Source organism: Haliaeetus albicilla, chromosome 22 (genome assembly GCF_947461875.1).
Source record: "Haliaeetus albicilla chromosome 22, bHalAlb1.1, whole genome shotgun sequence".
Lineage (NCBI taxonomy): Eukaryota > Metazoa > Chordata > Aves > Accipitriformes > Accipitridae > Haliaeetus > Haliaeetus albicilla.
The window spans coordinates 8,417,909-8,430,331 of NC_091504.1; the positions used below are offsets into that span (position 1 = coordinate 8,417,909).

General features: G+C 48.3%; 3 protein-coding genes across 3 annotated transcripts; all 3 read right to left on the reverse strand.

The window, feature by feature from the left end:
- Positions 1-2,938: 2,938 nt before the first annotated feature.
- LOC138690486 (SPRY domain-containing SOCS box protein 3-like) lies at positions 2,939-4,267 on the reverse strand (the record flags this gene model as incomplete). Its single annotated transcript, XM_069809637.1, has 3 exons — positions 2,939-3,199; positions 3,690-3,791; positions 4,079-4,267. Coding segments are annotated over 3 exons (417 nt in total), but the record flags the coding sequence as incomplete, so codon positions are not given.
- A 6-nt stretch (positions 4,268-4,273) lies between these two features.
- LOC138690485 (ubinuclein-1-like) lies at positions 4,274-6,913 on the reverse strand. The gene is made up of 5 exons (XM_069809636.1): positions 6,770-6,913; positions 6,426-6,544; positions 5,817-5,945; positions 4,750-4,893; positions 4,274-4,359 (listed from the first exon to the last, which is right to left on the reverse strand). The coding sequence occupies exons 2-5, from the start codon at positions 6,488-6,490 to the stop codon at positions 4,308-4,310; spliced, it is 390 nt and encodes a 129-aa protein (XP_069665737.1). The 5' UTR covers positions 6,491-6,544; positions 6,770-6,913; the 3' UTR covers positions 4,274-4,307.
- A 174-nt stretch (positions 6,914-7,087) lies between these two features.
- Positions 7,088-9,800, reverse strand: LOC138690484 (ubinuclein-1-like). The gene is made up of 2 exons (XM_069809635.1): positions 9,287-9,800; positions 7,088-7,582 (listed from the first exon to the last, which is right to left on the reverse strand). Exons 1-2 carry the CDS (start codon positions 9,358-9,360, stop codon positions 7,102-7,104), a joined length of 555 nt encoding a protein of 184 aa, XP_069665736.1. The 5' UTR covers positions 9,361-9,800; the 3' UTR covers positions 7,088-7,101.
- Positions 9,801-12,423: the final 2,623 nt, after the last annotated feature.

The following is a 12,423-nucleotide window of genomic DNA, read 5'->3' on the forward strand; positions in this document are numbered from 1 at the left end:
TTATTTTTCAGCAGTCTTGGGAGTCTGGAGAGGTCCCCATCGACTGCAAATGTCCCAATCTTCAAGGAGGGTAAGAAGGAGGACCCTGGTAGTTACAGACCTGTCAGTCTCACTTCAGTGCCTGGTAGAATCATGGAGAAGGGTGTTCCAGGAGTTACTGAAAAACACTTGAGAGACAATGCAGCTGTTGTCCATAGTCAACGACAATAACCAGGACAGGTTAACAAGGAGAAAGTCCTGCTTAACCAACTTAATTTCTTTTTATGACCAGGTCACCCACTGAGTTGACCAAGGGAAGCTGGTAGACGTGGTGGTCTTGGATTTTAGCAAAGCTTTTGGTGCTGTCTCTCACAGTATCCTCTGCTGATGGTGCCAGCTCAGACCTAAATCATCCACAAATGTGCTGCTCAGTGGAGGAGAGGTCAAAGGCTGGGGAAAAGCCCCACAAGCTGACCGCAGGCCCTGCGGAAAGCAGTCAGAAACCACAGGGACTGGAACGGCGTTGGCATCCAGTCCTGCAGGAGCGGCAGAGCCCGCCTGGTTCTGCTGCCAGGCTGCCACAAGCGCGTGGTGCTGTGGCACCAGTCTGGCTCCGCTGAAGATCCATCCCAGTGTCGCAAAATGGAGGGGTTTGGACCGCCAAAAGAATCACCTCCAGTGGTACTAGCAAAGAATGATTTAATAGGAATTTACATAAACGTGCAAATTCACAGAATTTGATGGCAAGGTTCACTCTATTACTTAATACATAGATGAAACATACAAAGGAAAACTAAGTTAGAATCAAACTAAGACTATGAAACCCACAATGCAAGAGGTTAAGAGAGAAACATACAAAGGAAAATTGGGTTAGAATTGATTTACAGAGATCAGGAATGTAAAAAGGTAGGGGAGACCCTCCCATTGAGTCACAAGGTTCAAAGAAGACCCCCTTGCTTTCTAAACTCCTGATGGAGCTTAGGTGTGGCTGGATCCACTCCTAGTCCCAGACTTGGTCAACGCTTTATATCTAAAAGGATTATAATAGCAGCCAGAGATTCATTCACAGTTGAATAAAGTTCACAACAGTTAACTTATGTATAGATGAAAAGCAGTAATATACTTGCTATAAAATATTCAGGTTAGTACACACACACATGCACAAAGACACTAAGAGATATACATAAGCAAGTAAAAGAGGTATATACCTGTTAAAAATTCCCCTTGAGTTCAGTGAAAATACTCACGTCAAGTGCTTCAGCATCTTTCTCAATGGGCAAAGGATTGAGCCTCAAGGAGCAGAGAGTATCAGCCCAAGTGTTGTCAGCTTTCAGCAACAGACCTCCGGTCTTGGCAAACCAAAGAGTTTGCGAGCTCCGAGAAGCATCCCACTCGGAGGGAGATGCTGGTTGCAGCCCACTGCAGTGCAGGAGAGCTCAAAGGCTCTCACTTAGTACCGCTGTTCATGGGTTTGGGAGATGATTGGCTTCAGTCATCAGCAAATTACTGGGACTCCAGTAGCCTTGGTACCGTTTCACATGAGTTACAATTCCAATAAGGAAGGCTCCAAGGCTGTCAGAGAATTACTTAAGATTCAGATACAGGATGCTCCAAGGCTGTCGGGAGAGGACTGAAACATGTCCCAAGGTTGTCAGGAAATTACTGACTATCCCTACTCCCATCCTCAGCCTCCACTGGGCAACAGCAGTCCTTGGTATGGTCAGTGCAGCTCCCTGTCTTAGCCATGCAAGAGTTCCTGGTGCAGTCAAGGGATGCTTAACTGCACAACTCAATACACTTATGCTAAGGCCTACCGAGACTTCCCAAGTTTGTAGATCAGCCCAGAGAGGGGGAAGAAATGCACCACTACACCCAGCCAGACGGGTGTTTCAGCGGGAAGCACAAGAACCCTCCCTCCCGGGGCAGAGGCAAGGTAATCTCCACTGCCTTTACCTCCTTTAGATGTGACACACAATTGTTGCATTGAAAACATCCCCTCCAGGCTGGTAGCTATGCTAGCGTGGCTATTTTTGACAAGCGCCTTCAGACGCCTGCCTCCAAGGGCCGGAAGAGGAATGAAAGACAGTTTCTACTTTTATTATTACAGTTTAATACAGTCTTTGATACAGGAGAAGCAGCAGGAGCCAACATGCAAAGCAATTAAAGTCACCGGGTGAAAAAGGCCCTCAGGATGACGAGATGGTTCCGAAGCAACGGCAAAAAGACCTCTTTGTTGTCTCTTACAGCATACTTATATGTTACTAAAACAGGAGCGCATATCTGGCTCAGCTGGGATGTTTGCCAGTCCTCAAAACACTTAAAGATAAATACATTCCACACACATACTCGTGACTGTCTTCAGCCACATCTTCCCAGGCGTACACCAGGCCATCCTCCGACCTGACCTTGTAAAACTACTTCAAAGGCTTGGCAAACATGCAGCAAAACAAATTCTAACGTTCACTCAAAAACAAATGCCAGGTGTTCCGAGCTGCTCCCACAACCAGGGACTTGAGAAAGATCACTAACAGCTCGTGTAAGTAACTGCTCTTTCACAACAGTGATGCAGATGCATCTCTAGGAGCCCATTTCCCTACGTGCTGCTGCTCGATCGTGCCCCAGTGTGAGGAGTTCATGGCAGATACCTAACCAACACATGACAATTAGGAGGAGGGGGCTGCTCTTTGATTTTGTCTTTTGATGAGTCAAGACCATGATCTGACTAGAGTCTAGTATGCTCTGAAACCAGGAGGGCACCTTAAATCTTGTCTCTGCTGACAGCGAGAAGAGGGATGGATCCTTCAGGAAGAGGCAATGGCTTTGAGAGCAAGTCAGAAGATGAAGCTCAGCTCTTTGGCTGCAGTTTACCTGCTGCACAGAGCTGGGACCTTGGAGTCAACAGGTCTTTTCAATGCATCTATTAAACAACAAATGTAACTTTCCCTCCCACTTGCTTCACACCTTGGTCATCTACTTTGCCAGCATTTTCTCCTGCAGCCCTGCTGCAGCCAAACTCGGAGTTCAGCCAAAGCTGCGCTGCTCCCCACTCCCAGTCCCTCTGCCTGCCAGCCACTGCGGCTGCCCTTGCTCTTACCTATGCACTTGTGTTTTTTGAAGAACGTGAGTGTCCCGTGCCACGTGTCCAAATGCACCCCAGTGATGGAGCCTTGGCCAAACCTCGAAGAGAAGTTGGTTTTGTCTCCTTTGTGATGCAGGAGTCCTTAAAATAAGGAGAAAAAAAAAAAGTCATTCAGTGGAAAGCCTGTGCTCCATTAATCTATCACAACTCCTGCACTGCGAATTCCCACTGGTACAGCCTTGCTCAGTGCCTAAAAAATCCCCCTGTTGCCTGATCCCTGCCCTCCCACCCCAGAGTGGGTGACATAAAGAGGAAACTCGAGGTTTTGCAATACCAGAGTGCAGGCAGCGGCACTGAAACCCCCAACCAGTGACGTGCAACCGGTAGTCCAGGTGCCCTGGAGGTTCACACACCAGTCCTAAGGGGTCTGCAAAACACAGGCGAGGTGAGATGCTCCAAGAGCTAAGGGCTGCAGGCAGCCACTCCTGTTGTCATTAACTTGCAGGCCTGGTGGCCTTTTTGGCCTCGATCCCATTCAGATCATTTACTTCTCAACCCCTTTGGACAACACTTATGCCCACTGCTGCCCTTCCAGCCCTCCTGCCCTCTGCCACTGCCCTGCCTGCATTACCTGTGTAGACAGTCCCCAGCTGTCCTCGTCCTTGCCCAGCAGGCTGCAGAAGGTGTGGCGGTACTTGTCCAGATTCACATCTGATGTCCCAATTCCCACCATCTGGGAGGCAAGGCCAGAGAGAAGAACACAAGCTTAGTGTCTTTTCGAGCAACAAAACACAACCAAGACTCCACCTCCAGCTCTCCCCTCTGTTTCTTGGCACAGCCCAAAACACCCAGAGGTTTTGATGAATCTATGTCAGAGGTTTCAGGATGGACTTGAAGGCTCCCAGCTCCAGTTTCCTTACCTAAGTGAGGCGGCCCAGCCGAACTGCTGGAGAAGGTTGCTGTCCTGTTCAAAGAATACTGGACAGTTCGTGTACCCATAAGCAACTCTGCCCCACGTACCATGTCCGTGCCATAGATCAGGGAAGTCATCTTGATCTCCCAGAAGTGCTGCCTGTCTGCCAGCTCTTTGTTTCCCCGGATGGCAGCAGTGCCACAGCTGTACTCCATGTGGAAGTTCACCTTGCGGTTGTCGCAGGTCAGCAGGGTGGCCGTCGACTTATTTTGACTGGTTGTCCCACACCCAGACAAAATCTGTTCACTGGTTGTCCCACACCCAGACAAAATCTGTTCAGGAAGCACAGAGGGGACAAGGATGGGCAAAGGCCCTCAGGGAGCAATCGCTAAGCCAAAGCACAAGCAGACATTTGTTTTGAAGGCCTGTCAGGGTTTATATTTCTTTTTTTTTTACCGTTTAAGAGGGTAAATCCTAAGTTTGCACACTGGAGAGTTGTTTGAGGCCTGAACTATCCTGCAGTGTCCCACCGGGGATGGTTCAGTGCTCTGAACCCAAAGCTGTAAGCATTAACGTGTTCCCATTTTGGCTAACAAAAGCCAGAGAGATGCTGTGGTGACCTCCATCCTTGGAGATGTCCAAAACTCCACAGGACAAGGCCCTGAGCACTCCGATCTAACTTTGAAGCTAGCCATTCTTTGAGCAGGGTTAGGACTAATGACCTTCCGAGGTCCCTTAGGACAAGGAATCCCTACAGTACAACTCGATTCTTGCTCACCTGGCCTGCATCCAGCCTTTTGGCCAAAGGGGCTTCACCTCTCCATCTAGGAAGGTCTTCACATAATCCTCTAGGGACTGAGCCTTATTCTTGTCAAGGTCATAACCATCCAACTTAATCTTCACCAAGTGGCAAAGCAGCTCCCTGAAGAACAGGAAGATTTCAAATACAGTTACGCGAATTAACTTTCCCCAGTTGGAGGTCATTCTGTTTATCCAGGGCTGGATAAATACGCCAAGACACGCCTGGCTCTGTGTAGCACCTCGCTAATAAAACCGACCCTGCACTGCCTCCACAGGAAAGAGGAAGGGAAAGGCACGTTCCTCGCTCTGCGTGTGCACGCGCATCAATGCGCCAGGGGAGAAAAGCCTTGTTACCCCTTCCCATTTCAATCTCCTGAAACAGCAGAGGTAGTAAACCAGCGCCAGAATTACAGGCGTCATTAACAACCACAGAACTGAACCCCTCTGCAGACCTTCGTGCTGAGAGGCAATGAGAAGGCAGGAAGTGAAGCTTGCTTTGTTCTAAATGAATCAGCCATCTACGGAGCAGCACCCCAATTTGGTACAGAATAAGATCAAGAAGACAGCGTGATTGAGTCTCATTTTATCTTTCGTCACTCTCCCCTTCACCCAGCACTCTGTTCTTTGTCAGACACCTGGGTGCCGGGGGCGCCCATCCCCAATTAGCTTTAAGTGCTTTCACAACCAGCATCTGGTCTTGTTGAGAGTCTAGTCTGCAGGATTTCAGCAATTCAGCCAAGTTCCTTCTTTTCCCAAAGATCTGTCCCTCTCTTTTGGCCTCAGCACAGAGGCTTCTTAGCACTTCTCTCAGAGCCGGCCGGTGCCTGAAATCAGCTTAATTTTGCAACGCATATAAGGGTGAGATTTAATAAATGCAACAGTGGCTCCATAAACACCACAGTCTGCCACAAACCTCCAAGCTGACTGTTACTACAGATGTTCAGCGCTGCTCTGAAAACAAGATACAAATACCAAAATGCTTCACTTCCAACTGCACAGAATAAGAGAAGCCACGGGTTCACTTAGTATCTAAATTACGCAAACCTGATTTCATCATTCCATTGAAATTTCTTTCGCGGTCCCATGACACGCTTCCCTCCCTTTTCTTCATCCTCATCATCATCAGAACAAACTCGATCTCGCTGCTCTTTGTCCTTTTCCTCTTCCAGCATCCTAAAACGGAGACAGAGATAACGTGAAAGTCATTGTCCTGGAGATTCAAGAACAGGATTAAGTATCTCTGAACAACACTGTTCAGAGGTTTCAATAGTCAGTGATAACACACGCATGAGAAGAGGGCCTTAGGGTGCAAGCTGAGCAAAGTGCTCAAGGTTAAGAAAGCTCCCAGTATTGTGTGATAGAGACCACGGGACTAATCCAGCCTTACTGTTCTGAGACTGCCACGTTCCTAAAGACATGGCCGCACAGAAGTGAAACACCAGCCAAGTTCTGGTCCCATTGATGCTGCTGTAGTTGGCATTGCCATAGGTAGCACAAAGAACGCACGCAGCTTAATTAGGCCAATTGATGCCCGTCAGCAATTTTTAACTACAGAACAAAAATAGGTGGCAAACTTCATGAAAGCAGCCTACAGCTCACAGGGAGCCTGCTGAGAAGAGCTACAGATGCATAACAAGCAAACAAGGAGCTTACTTGGCAAACTTGGCCTGAGTATGGGCTTGGCATTCCTCCTGGTACTTGGCCATCTGCTCTGGCATGGCCCTTCCAATGGCTTCCTTTAGCTTCTGTAGAGGTTCCTTCAAGCGGCCACCCTAGAGCAGTCACAGAACAGAATGAAGTTCCGCGTGGTGTGTTCCAGCCAAGACACCCAAATCTGGCAGGTCGAGACCTGGCCAGTTCTGAATCCACACCACCAGATGTGCTGCCTGAACCATGCTCAGTGGAGGACAGCACCACGTTAGGCAGACAACAACCGTGCTCTGGAGATCAGGGGTAACATGCACACGAGGCAGGGCTGTGCTGCCAAATTCACTCACCTGCTCGTAGAGATAAAGCTTACGGGCACGCTTGACCAGAGTGTCCTTACTGCATGGGAAGAAAGCAGCCAGGTGGGCGTACACCCCTGACCGGATCTGGCTGTTCAGCTCCCGAGTCTGCAGCTCTATGCTGAAGAACAAGACAAACACAGCACTGACCAGGGACCTGGCAGGGGTTCTCTAAGCAACATAAATGCAACTCTTATGCAACTTGGGGAGCTGGAGGCAGGGAGAGAGGGACAAAGTACAAGCCAAACTACATGACGGTTCTTTAGATTTTAGAATCAACACACTCAAGCCCTCTATCCCAAACTATGCCTTTTAATCTAGTTTCAGAGTATCTGGAAAAAGAACAAAAGGATGTCAGCGGCCTCATTTATTCTGCAGTTCTTCCTGGCAGCTGAAGTGCAGGGGGCTGGCAGGCCTTCTGGGAGGGATGGCAGTTGCTTGAAGTCCTGCTCCAAGCCCATCCCAATAGGATCGCTCCCATCCTCCACATCAGGAAAGGGGCTCCCTTCTGGGGATTCACTGAGGAGCTGCTCCAGGTCTAGGTCAGTTAACGAGTCCATAGCCGTCACTGCCTGAAGCAGGTCGTTATCACTGGCATGGCCAAAGAGTGAGAGCAAAGGGTCAGGCATCGCCTCCACCACCCTTGGGGCTGGAGGTTCTGCCAGCGAAGGAGTCTCCACTTTCTGCTCTTCATCTTTTTTCTTCTGAGCATCCTCCTCTTTCTGAAACTTCTTCAGCATTTCTTTGACACTAACAGGGCCGGAGTATTTCTTCTTCTCCTTACTTGCATTTAATGCTGTAAAGCTGTAAACAAAGTGTGGAGGAGGGAAGGGAACTGAATACAAGATGAAGGGGAAGAGACGAGGATACCTTCATCCCAGTTCACTTCAGCCATATGCTCCAATCCCCTGGAAAGGCTTCGCCCCTTAACCAATTACACCAGAAAAAATATTCAAGGTCCTGCTGCTTATTCAGCTTGGAGGAGGCTGAGGGGTGACCTCATCGCAGTCTACACCTTCCTTAAATGGGGGCAGTGGAGGGGAAGGTGCTGATGTCCTCTCTCTGGTGACCAGCGATAGGACACAAAGAAATGGAATGAAGCTGCATCAGGGGAAGTTCAGATTGGATTTTAGGAAAGGGTTCTTCACCAAGAGGGTGGTCAGTCACTGGAACAGGCTCCCCAGGGAAGTGGTCATGGCACCAAGCCTGTCAGAGTTCAAGGAGCGTCTGGACACTGCTCTTAGTCATATGGTTCAGTTTCAGGTTGTCCTGCGAGGACTCGATGATCCTTATGGGTCCCTTCCAACTTGAGATACTCTATGATTCTATGATCCTAAAGTCATACCTGAGAGTTAAGGATAAGACTGAAGTCCTGACACTTCACCTGGAACCAGATACCCTAAACGACATAAGGCATTTTCATTCAGTTATCTCTCTCTTTTTTTAATAACTTATCTATCAGGTGTTCACTTACCCAACTTTAAATTTTAAGTTTCAGTTCCTTTTCTGTAATCCTCTATGCTTTCTGAATCCATTTGTCCCACGACTCCTATGTCAGATTCAATAAGTGTTGCCCATGAAACAACAGGTGGGGAATGACAGGAAAGTTGGATGATGTTTAATGGAACTACCCTAAATCAGATTCTACTTGAGCAGAGGAAAATATACCCATCTATCGGAAATCAGGGAGACTTGAGGATACACAACACTGCTGTTCTGCACACTTCTCTGCCTCTCAACTCAACTTCACAAATAAGCCATGGCTTCCATTTTTAAGGTCTAGAGTGTAGCTGCCCTCCACAGAGCAACTGTATTTCCACCCATGGCCCCCTACTCTAAAGATCCCAAGGTAAAGCTCTTCACAGCTGTGCAGCCTGAAACCGAGGGGAAGGAGAAAGACTCATGCAACAGGTTCAGCACCTGTGCAACTGCTCACATCAAGGACAGGGCTGCCACAGTGCAAGTCTCGCATTGATGTACAAGTCCTTCCTCACTGCAGAGAGATGATGGAGCTTAAACCATCTCCACTAAGTTATGCTCTTATTTAGCTACACACATTATTCCAGCAAGGAAGATTGGGAAATGCACAAACAACTACTGCAGAGGAACTGAAGCAAGAGAGAGTTAGCATGACAGCAGCTTGATGCTTTTTGCCTACTAAAGCCAGGACAGCAAATACCTTTTCCTTCTGTTCAGGCTCTCCAGTATCTGCTCCCACCATTAGCGCCTAAACAGAGCTCCAAGAAACACCAACACTGCAGCTAGCTCTGACCCTCTTTGCTGGGACACTCTTGCTGTGGAGCTCTGCTCCTTCCCTGATTGTCAGCTGCCTTTTTTCTCCCACTTTGGAAGCAACGGGGGTTCACCTCCTGGTGTTTATGCAGCATGCACTCAAGCCACCCCCCACTGCAACAGGTACTACTGCAGCATAACAAATGCCACCTGAAGCAAGCTGTCAAGCAGCAAGCATTCCCTCCTCCGCCTCTTCCTCCTCCTCCTCCTCCTTACCCAGCTTTTGGAAACTTGGACTTTTTGGATTTCTTCTCCTTGTCATAAGAATCATCTTTCTTCTTCTTCTTCATTTTTTCACCTCCATCTTTCAACTTCCGCTTCTGGAGAGGGTTAAAACCAAGTCAAAATCAAAGCAACTCCTGCTCAAGGAATTGGACCTGATCCCCCAGAGCCACTTCGGGCCCTCTCCCAAGAATGTGAGAACAGCTCCTTCCCCACCGGACACATTAACCCAAACCCCAGACATCTATCACCATGGTTCTGGTACACACTGTCTTCAACACTTCACAGCACACCTAGCTTTTGCACCAGAGACAATCCCATCAATAAAGGTGAAGGGATGCCAGGTGCTCCTGCTGTTTCCCCTCATAGCCACCTCACTTCAGCATTGTGAAAAGCAGGTTGTTGCCAACAGATGCTGACACCAAAGAGGAGCACTAGCTTCCCAGCAGAGTCTCCAGCATGCCTCAGATGAGAAAGAAAAGAACCCTCACACATATCTTGGCATCCTCATAATACTAAGCGACTTTTCAGAGTGACAAGGGGCTGCTGTCACCTCTACTCTAGGAACCAGGCAACCCCACCAGAGTCTCATCCGTGGCAGACATGTTTCATTTTACTATCAAATACGCAGACAGAATGGGATTTCAAGTGCTCATCCCTATTCTCTTCACATCAATTCACAAATCTCACTCTACTTGGAATGTCAACACACTTCCATCCAGCAAACCCTCCAAACTCTAACAGAAGAAGTAATTCAGAAAGCTGGCTTGCTGACCTTGGGACACTTCTTTTTCTCTTTAACATAGTCATCTTCAGATTCAGACGCTGAACGGAATTCCAGTGTTCCTGAGTTGATGTAAAACCCTCCATACTTTGTAGTAAGAGAAGCCGGAACAAGCTCATCATACTGGAAATAACAGAGAACAATCTATTGGCACTGTAAGCTTTGTTACTTTACTCTGTAGCTGAGCTGCTTGGAGAATGGCATGGGATTTGGCTCCCCCAAGAACAGACAGGGCTATGGACATGCCTGCTAACCAGCATTCTCCTGCCACATGGTTGCCCCAGGATCTCTCGTTCCCCAGCCCTGGCACACTCCTGGCTTGCACCCAGTTTGGGTTCTCCCCAGGTGCCAGCTCAGACCCCCCCAGGCAGCTGCCTTTAACCACCCTCACACCTGCCCCAGTACTCACTGCTTCAGAATTATCAATGAAGGAGTCAGATTCGTCGTATCCATACCCCATATCAATCAAGTCCTGAATACGGTCCTTTCTACGTCTCTTGCCACCCTAAACAATAAGAGATTGACAACGTCTTCATCTTTCTTTTCCAGTTACCGCAGGGATAGCCCTGATACAGGACACTGACATTGGCTCCAGTGCAGAAAAGTGAATGAGACCTTTTTTGCTCCTAGCAGCAGCAGAACCCAACCAGCGTTAACTGGTTGAGAGCTGAACAGCATTGCCAATTCTAAGGGATAACATAATATAAGGAAGATAAACAAACATGTTTTTCTTCAAACTTCCTAGCAAGAGCCTCCTCTTCATGCTTTTCTTTTTCATCACCATTAAAAGGATCAGCACAGTCTGTCTTCTTTACAAATAAGCGAGAAAAAAACATCAGAATCAATCCTGTCACACTGCCACCAATAACCTATGCATTAAATGCATCACAACTAGAACATCCAGGCAGAAGCTCAAACAAATCAACCTTTAGTACAGTATTCTGAGAATGTCTCCAGGTTTTGGGTGCTCTCTCAGCTAGTTCCGTACCTGTCTCTGCTTCTCCTGACTCTCAACCCCTCCCCCCCCAAAAAGCAGCACAACGCATCAACTGACTGCTAAACAGTTCTGAAGAGCAACAGTAAAAATTAGCAGAATCCGATCAACTTTCTTTTCATAGAAAAACACCCATAAGACAAAGATCAGATGCTACAGAAGTTTGCACGCCATTGTGTCCTGAGAAACGGCTTTCAACAGGCAAACAGAATTGTCAGGCAACGCCTCAAAGCACCACGTCCACCACACAGGAAGAGATGCCAGCCACTAAGGTGGAAATGTTCATGTTTAGTAGGGCAGGGTCCCAAAAAAGATACAGCCACCTATCGTAGAAGCATCTCTCCTTTTGATGCTCTTTGGAAAAGAGCTCCTCATAGCTCCTAGCAAGCCATGTACCAAAAATCACTTTAGATCAAGCAATTCCAAACAACACAAGCATTACCTCCCACACTCTGCCACCAACACATCACCTTTCCGACGTGAGATTCCAGCCAAGGCAAGGGACTGCAACAGTGTGGCCTGATGACAAGAACCCCTGCCTGGAAGCCAGTTCTTCTGCCTGCAGGATGCCTAACTGCTCTCCTTCCACCTCTCAGCACCTCACAGCTAACACACAACCAACTCTCAAAACACCACTAAAACAGCAATACCGAAAAAGCCTTTGAAATCTCCAGATACAACACAGGTTCCCCACAGGCCATGAGGACACTTACCTTGTCTCCTGAAGAACCACCTTTTACCTTCTCACAACTCTTCAGAAGATCTGGGTAAAAAAATTCTGGACAACGTTTGTGGTCCGGCTCGAAGAGAGTAAGTGCAATTCGAACAGTTTTTGCAGCTGGTTCAGGGTTCTGGCACTGCTCTCCATTGCCTCTCCCAGAGTTCACAAAGCTGCTGCTCGGTGGACCGTGAAGAGTGGTGAAGGAAACCCTGCGTGGCTGTGTCATGGCTATGGCCAAGTCTTACCAGTCCCCAGCTGCACAGATACAGATTTCACTGTCTGGTTAAGGATAACTCAGGACGTTGGCAGTGGAACAAGTCATTTAATTCCAAAGTTTTCTCAGGAAATGACAAATGCCCATGCTGCTAGCCCTTGCTGCAATCATTAAAGAGAAAGAAAGGAAGAAAGGAAGAAGTCAGTCTTCGAACCAGAATTCCCTCCGACGTTGACAGCCCCCCACGCTGTCACTTCTGTCCATCCCCAGCTCTCCATCTCCACACCGCACCACTCCATTTCGAAAGGCTGAAGGAAATACAGCTCTCGAGGAAACCAAACGACCCCACCAGACTTGCTGGGACACGGCCCGGCAGCCCCGGGCAGAAAGGCCGGCCTGGGGCTGCACCGCCCCGGGC

Bases quoted from the DNA above. Each gene is read 5' to 3' on its own strand.
- LOC138690485 (XM_069809636.1), bottom strand. From the start codon at position 6,490: ATGCCAGAGCAGATGGCCAAGTACCAGGAGGAATGCCAAGCCCATACT. The intron at 5,946-6,425 runs GTAAGCTCCTTG...TCTCCGTTTTAG, and splicing joins ACTCAGGCCAAGTTTGCCAA to GATGCTGGAAGAGGAAAAGG. The intron at 4,894-5,816 runs GTTTGCGTAATT...CCTGTTCTTCAG, and splicing joins CAATGGAATGATGAAATCAG to GGAGCTGCTTTGCCACTTGG.
- LOC138690484 (XM_069809635.1), bottom strand. From the start codon at position 9,360: ATGAAGAAGAAGAAGAAAGATGATTCTTATGACAAGGAGAAGAAATCC. The intron at 7,583-9,286 runs GTAAGGAGGAGG...CTTTGTTTACAG, and splicing joins TCCAAGTTTCCAAAAGCTGG to CTTTACAGCATTAAATGCAA.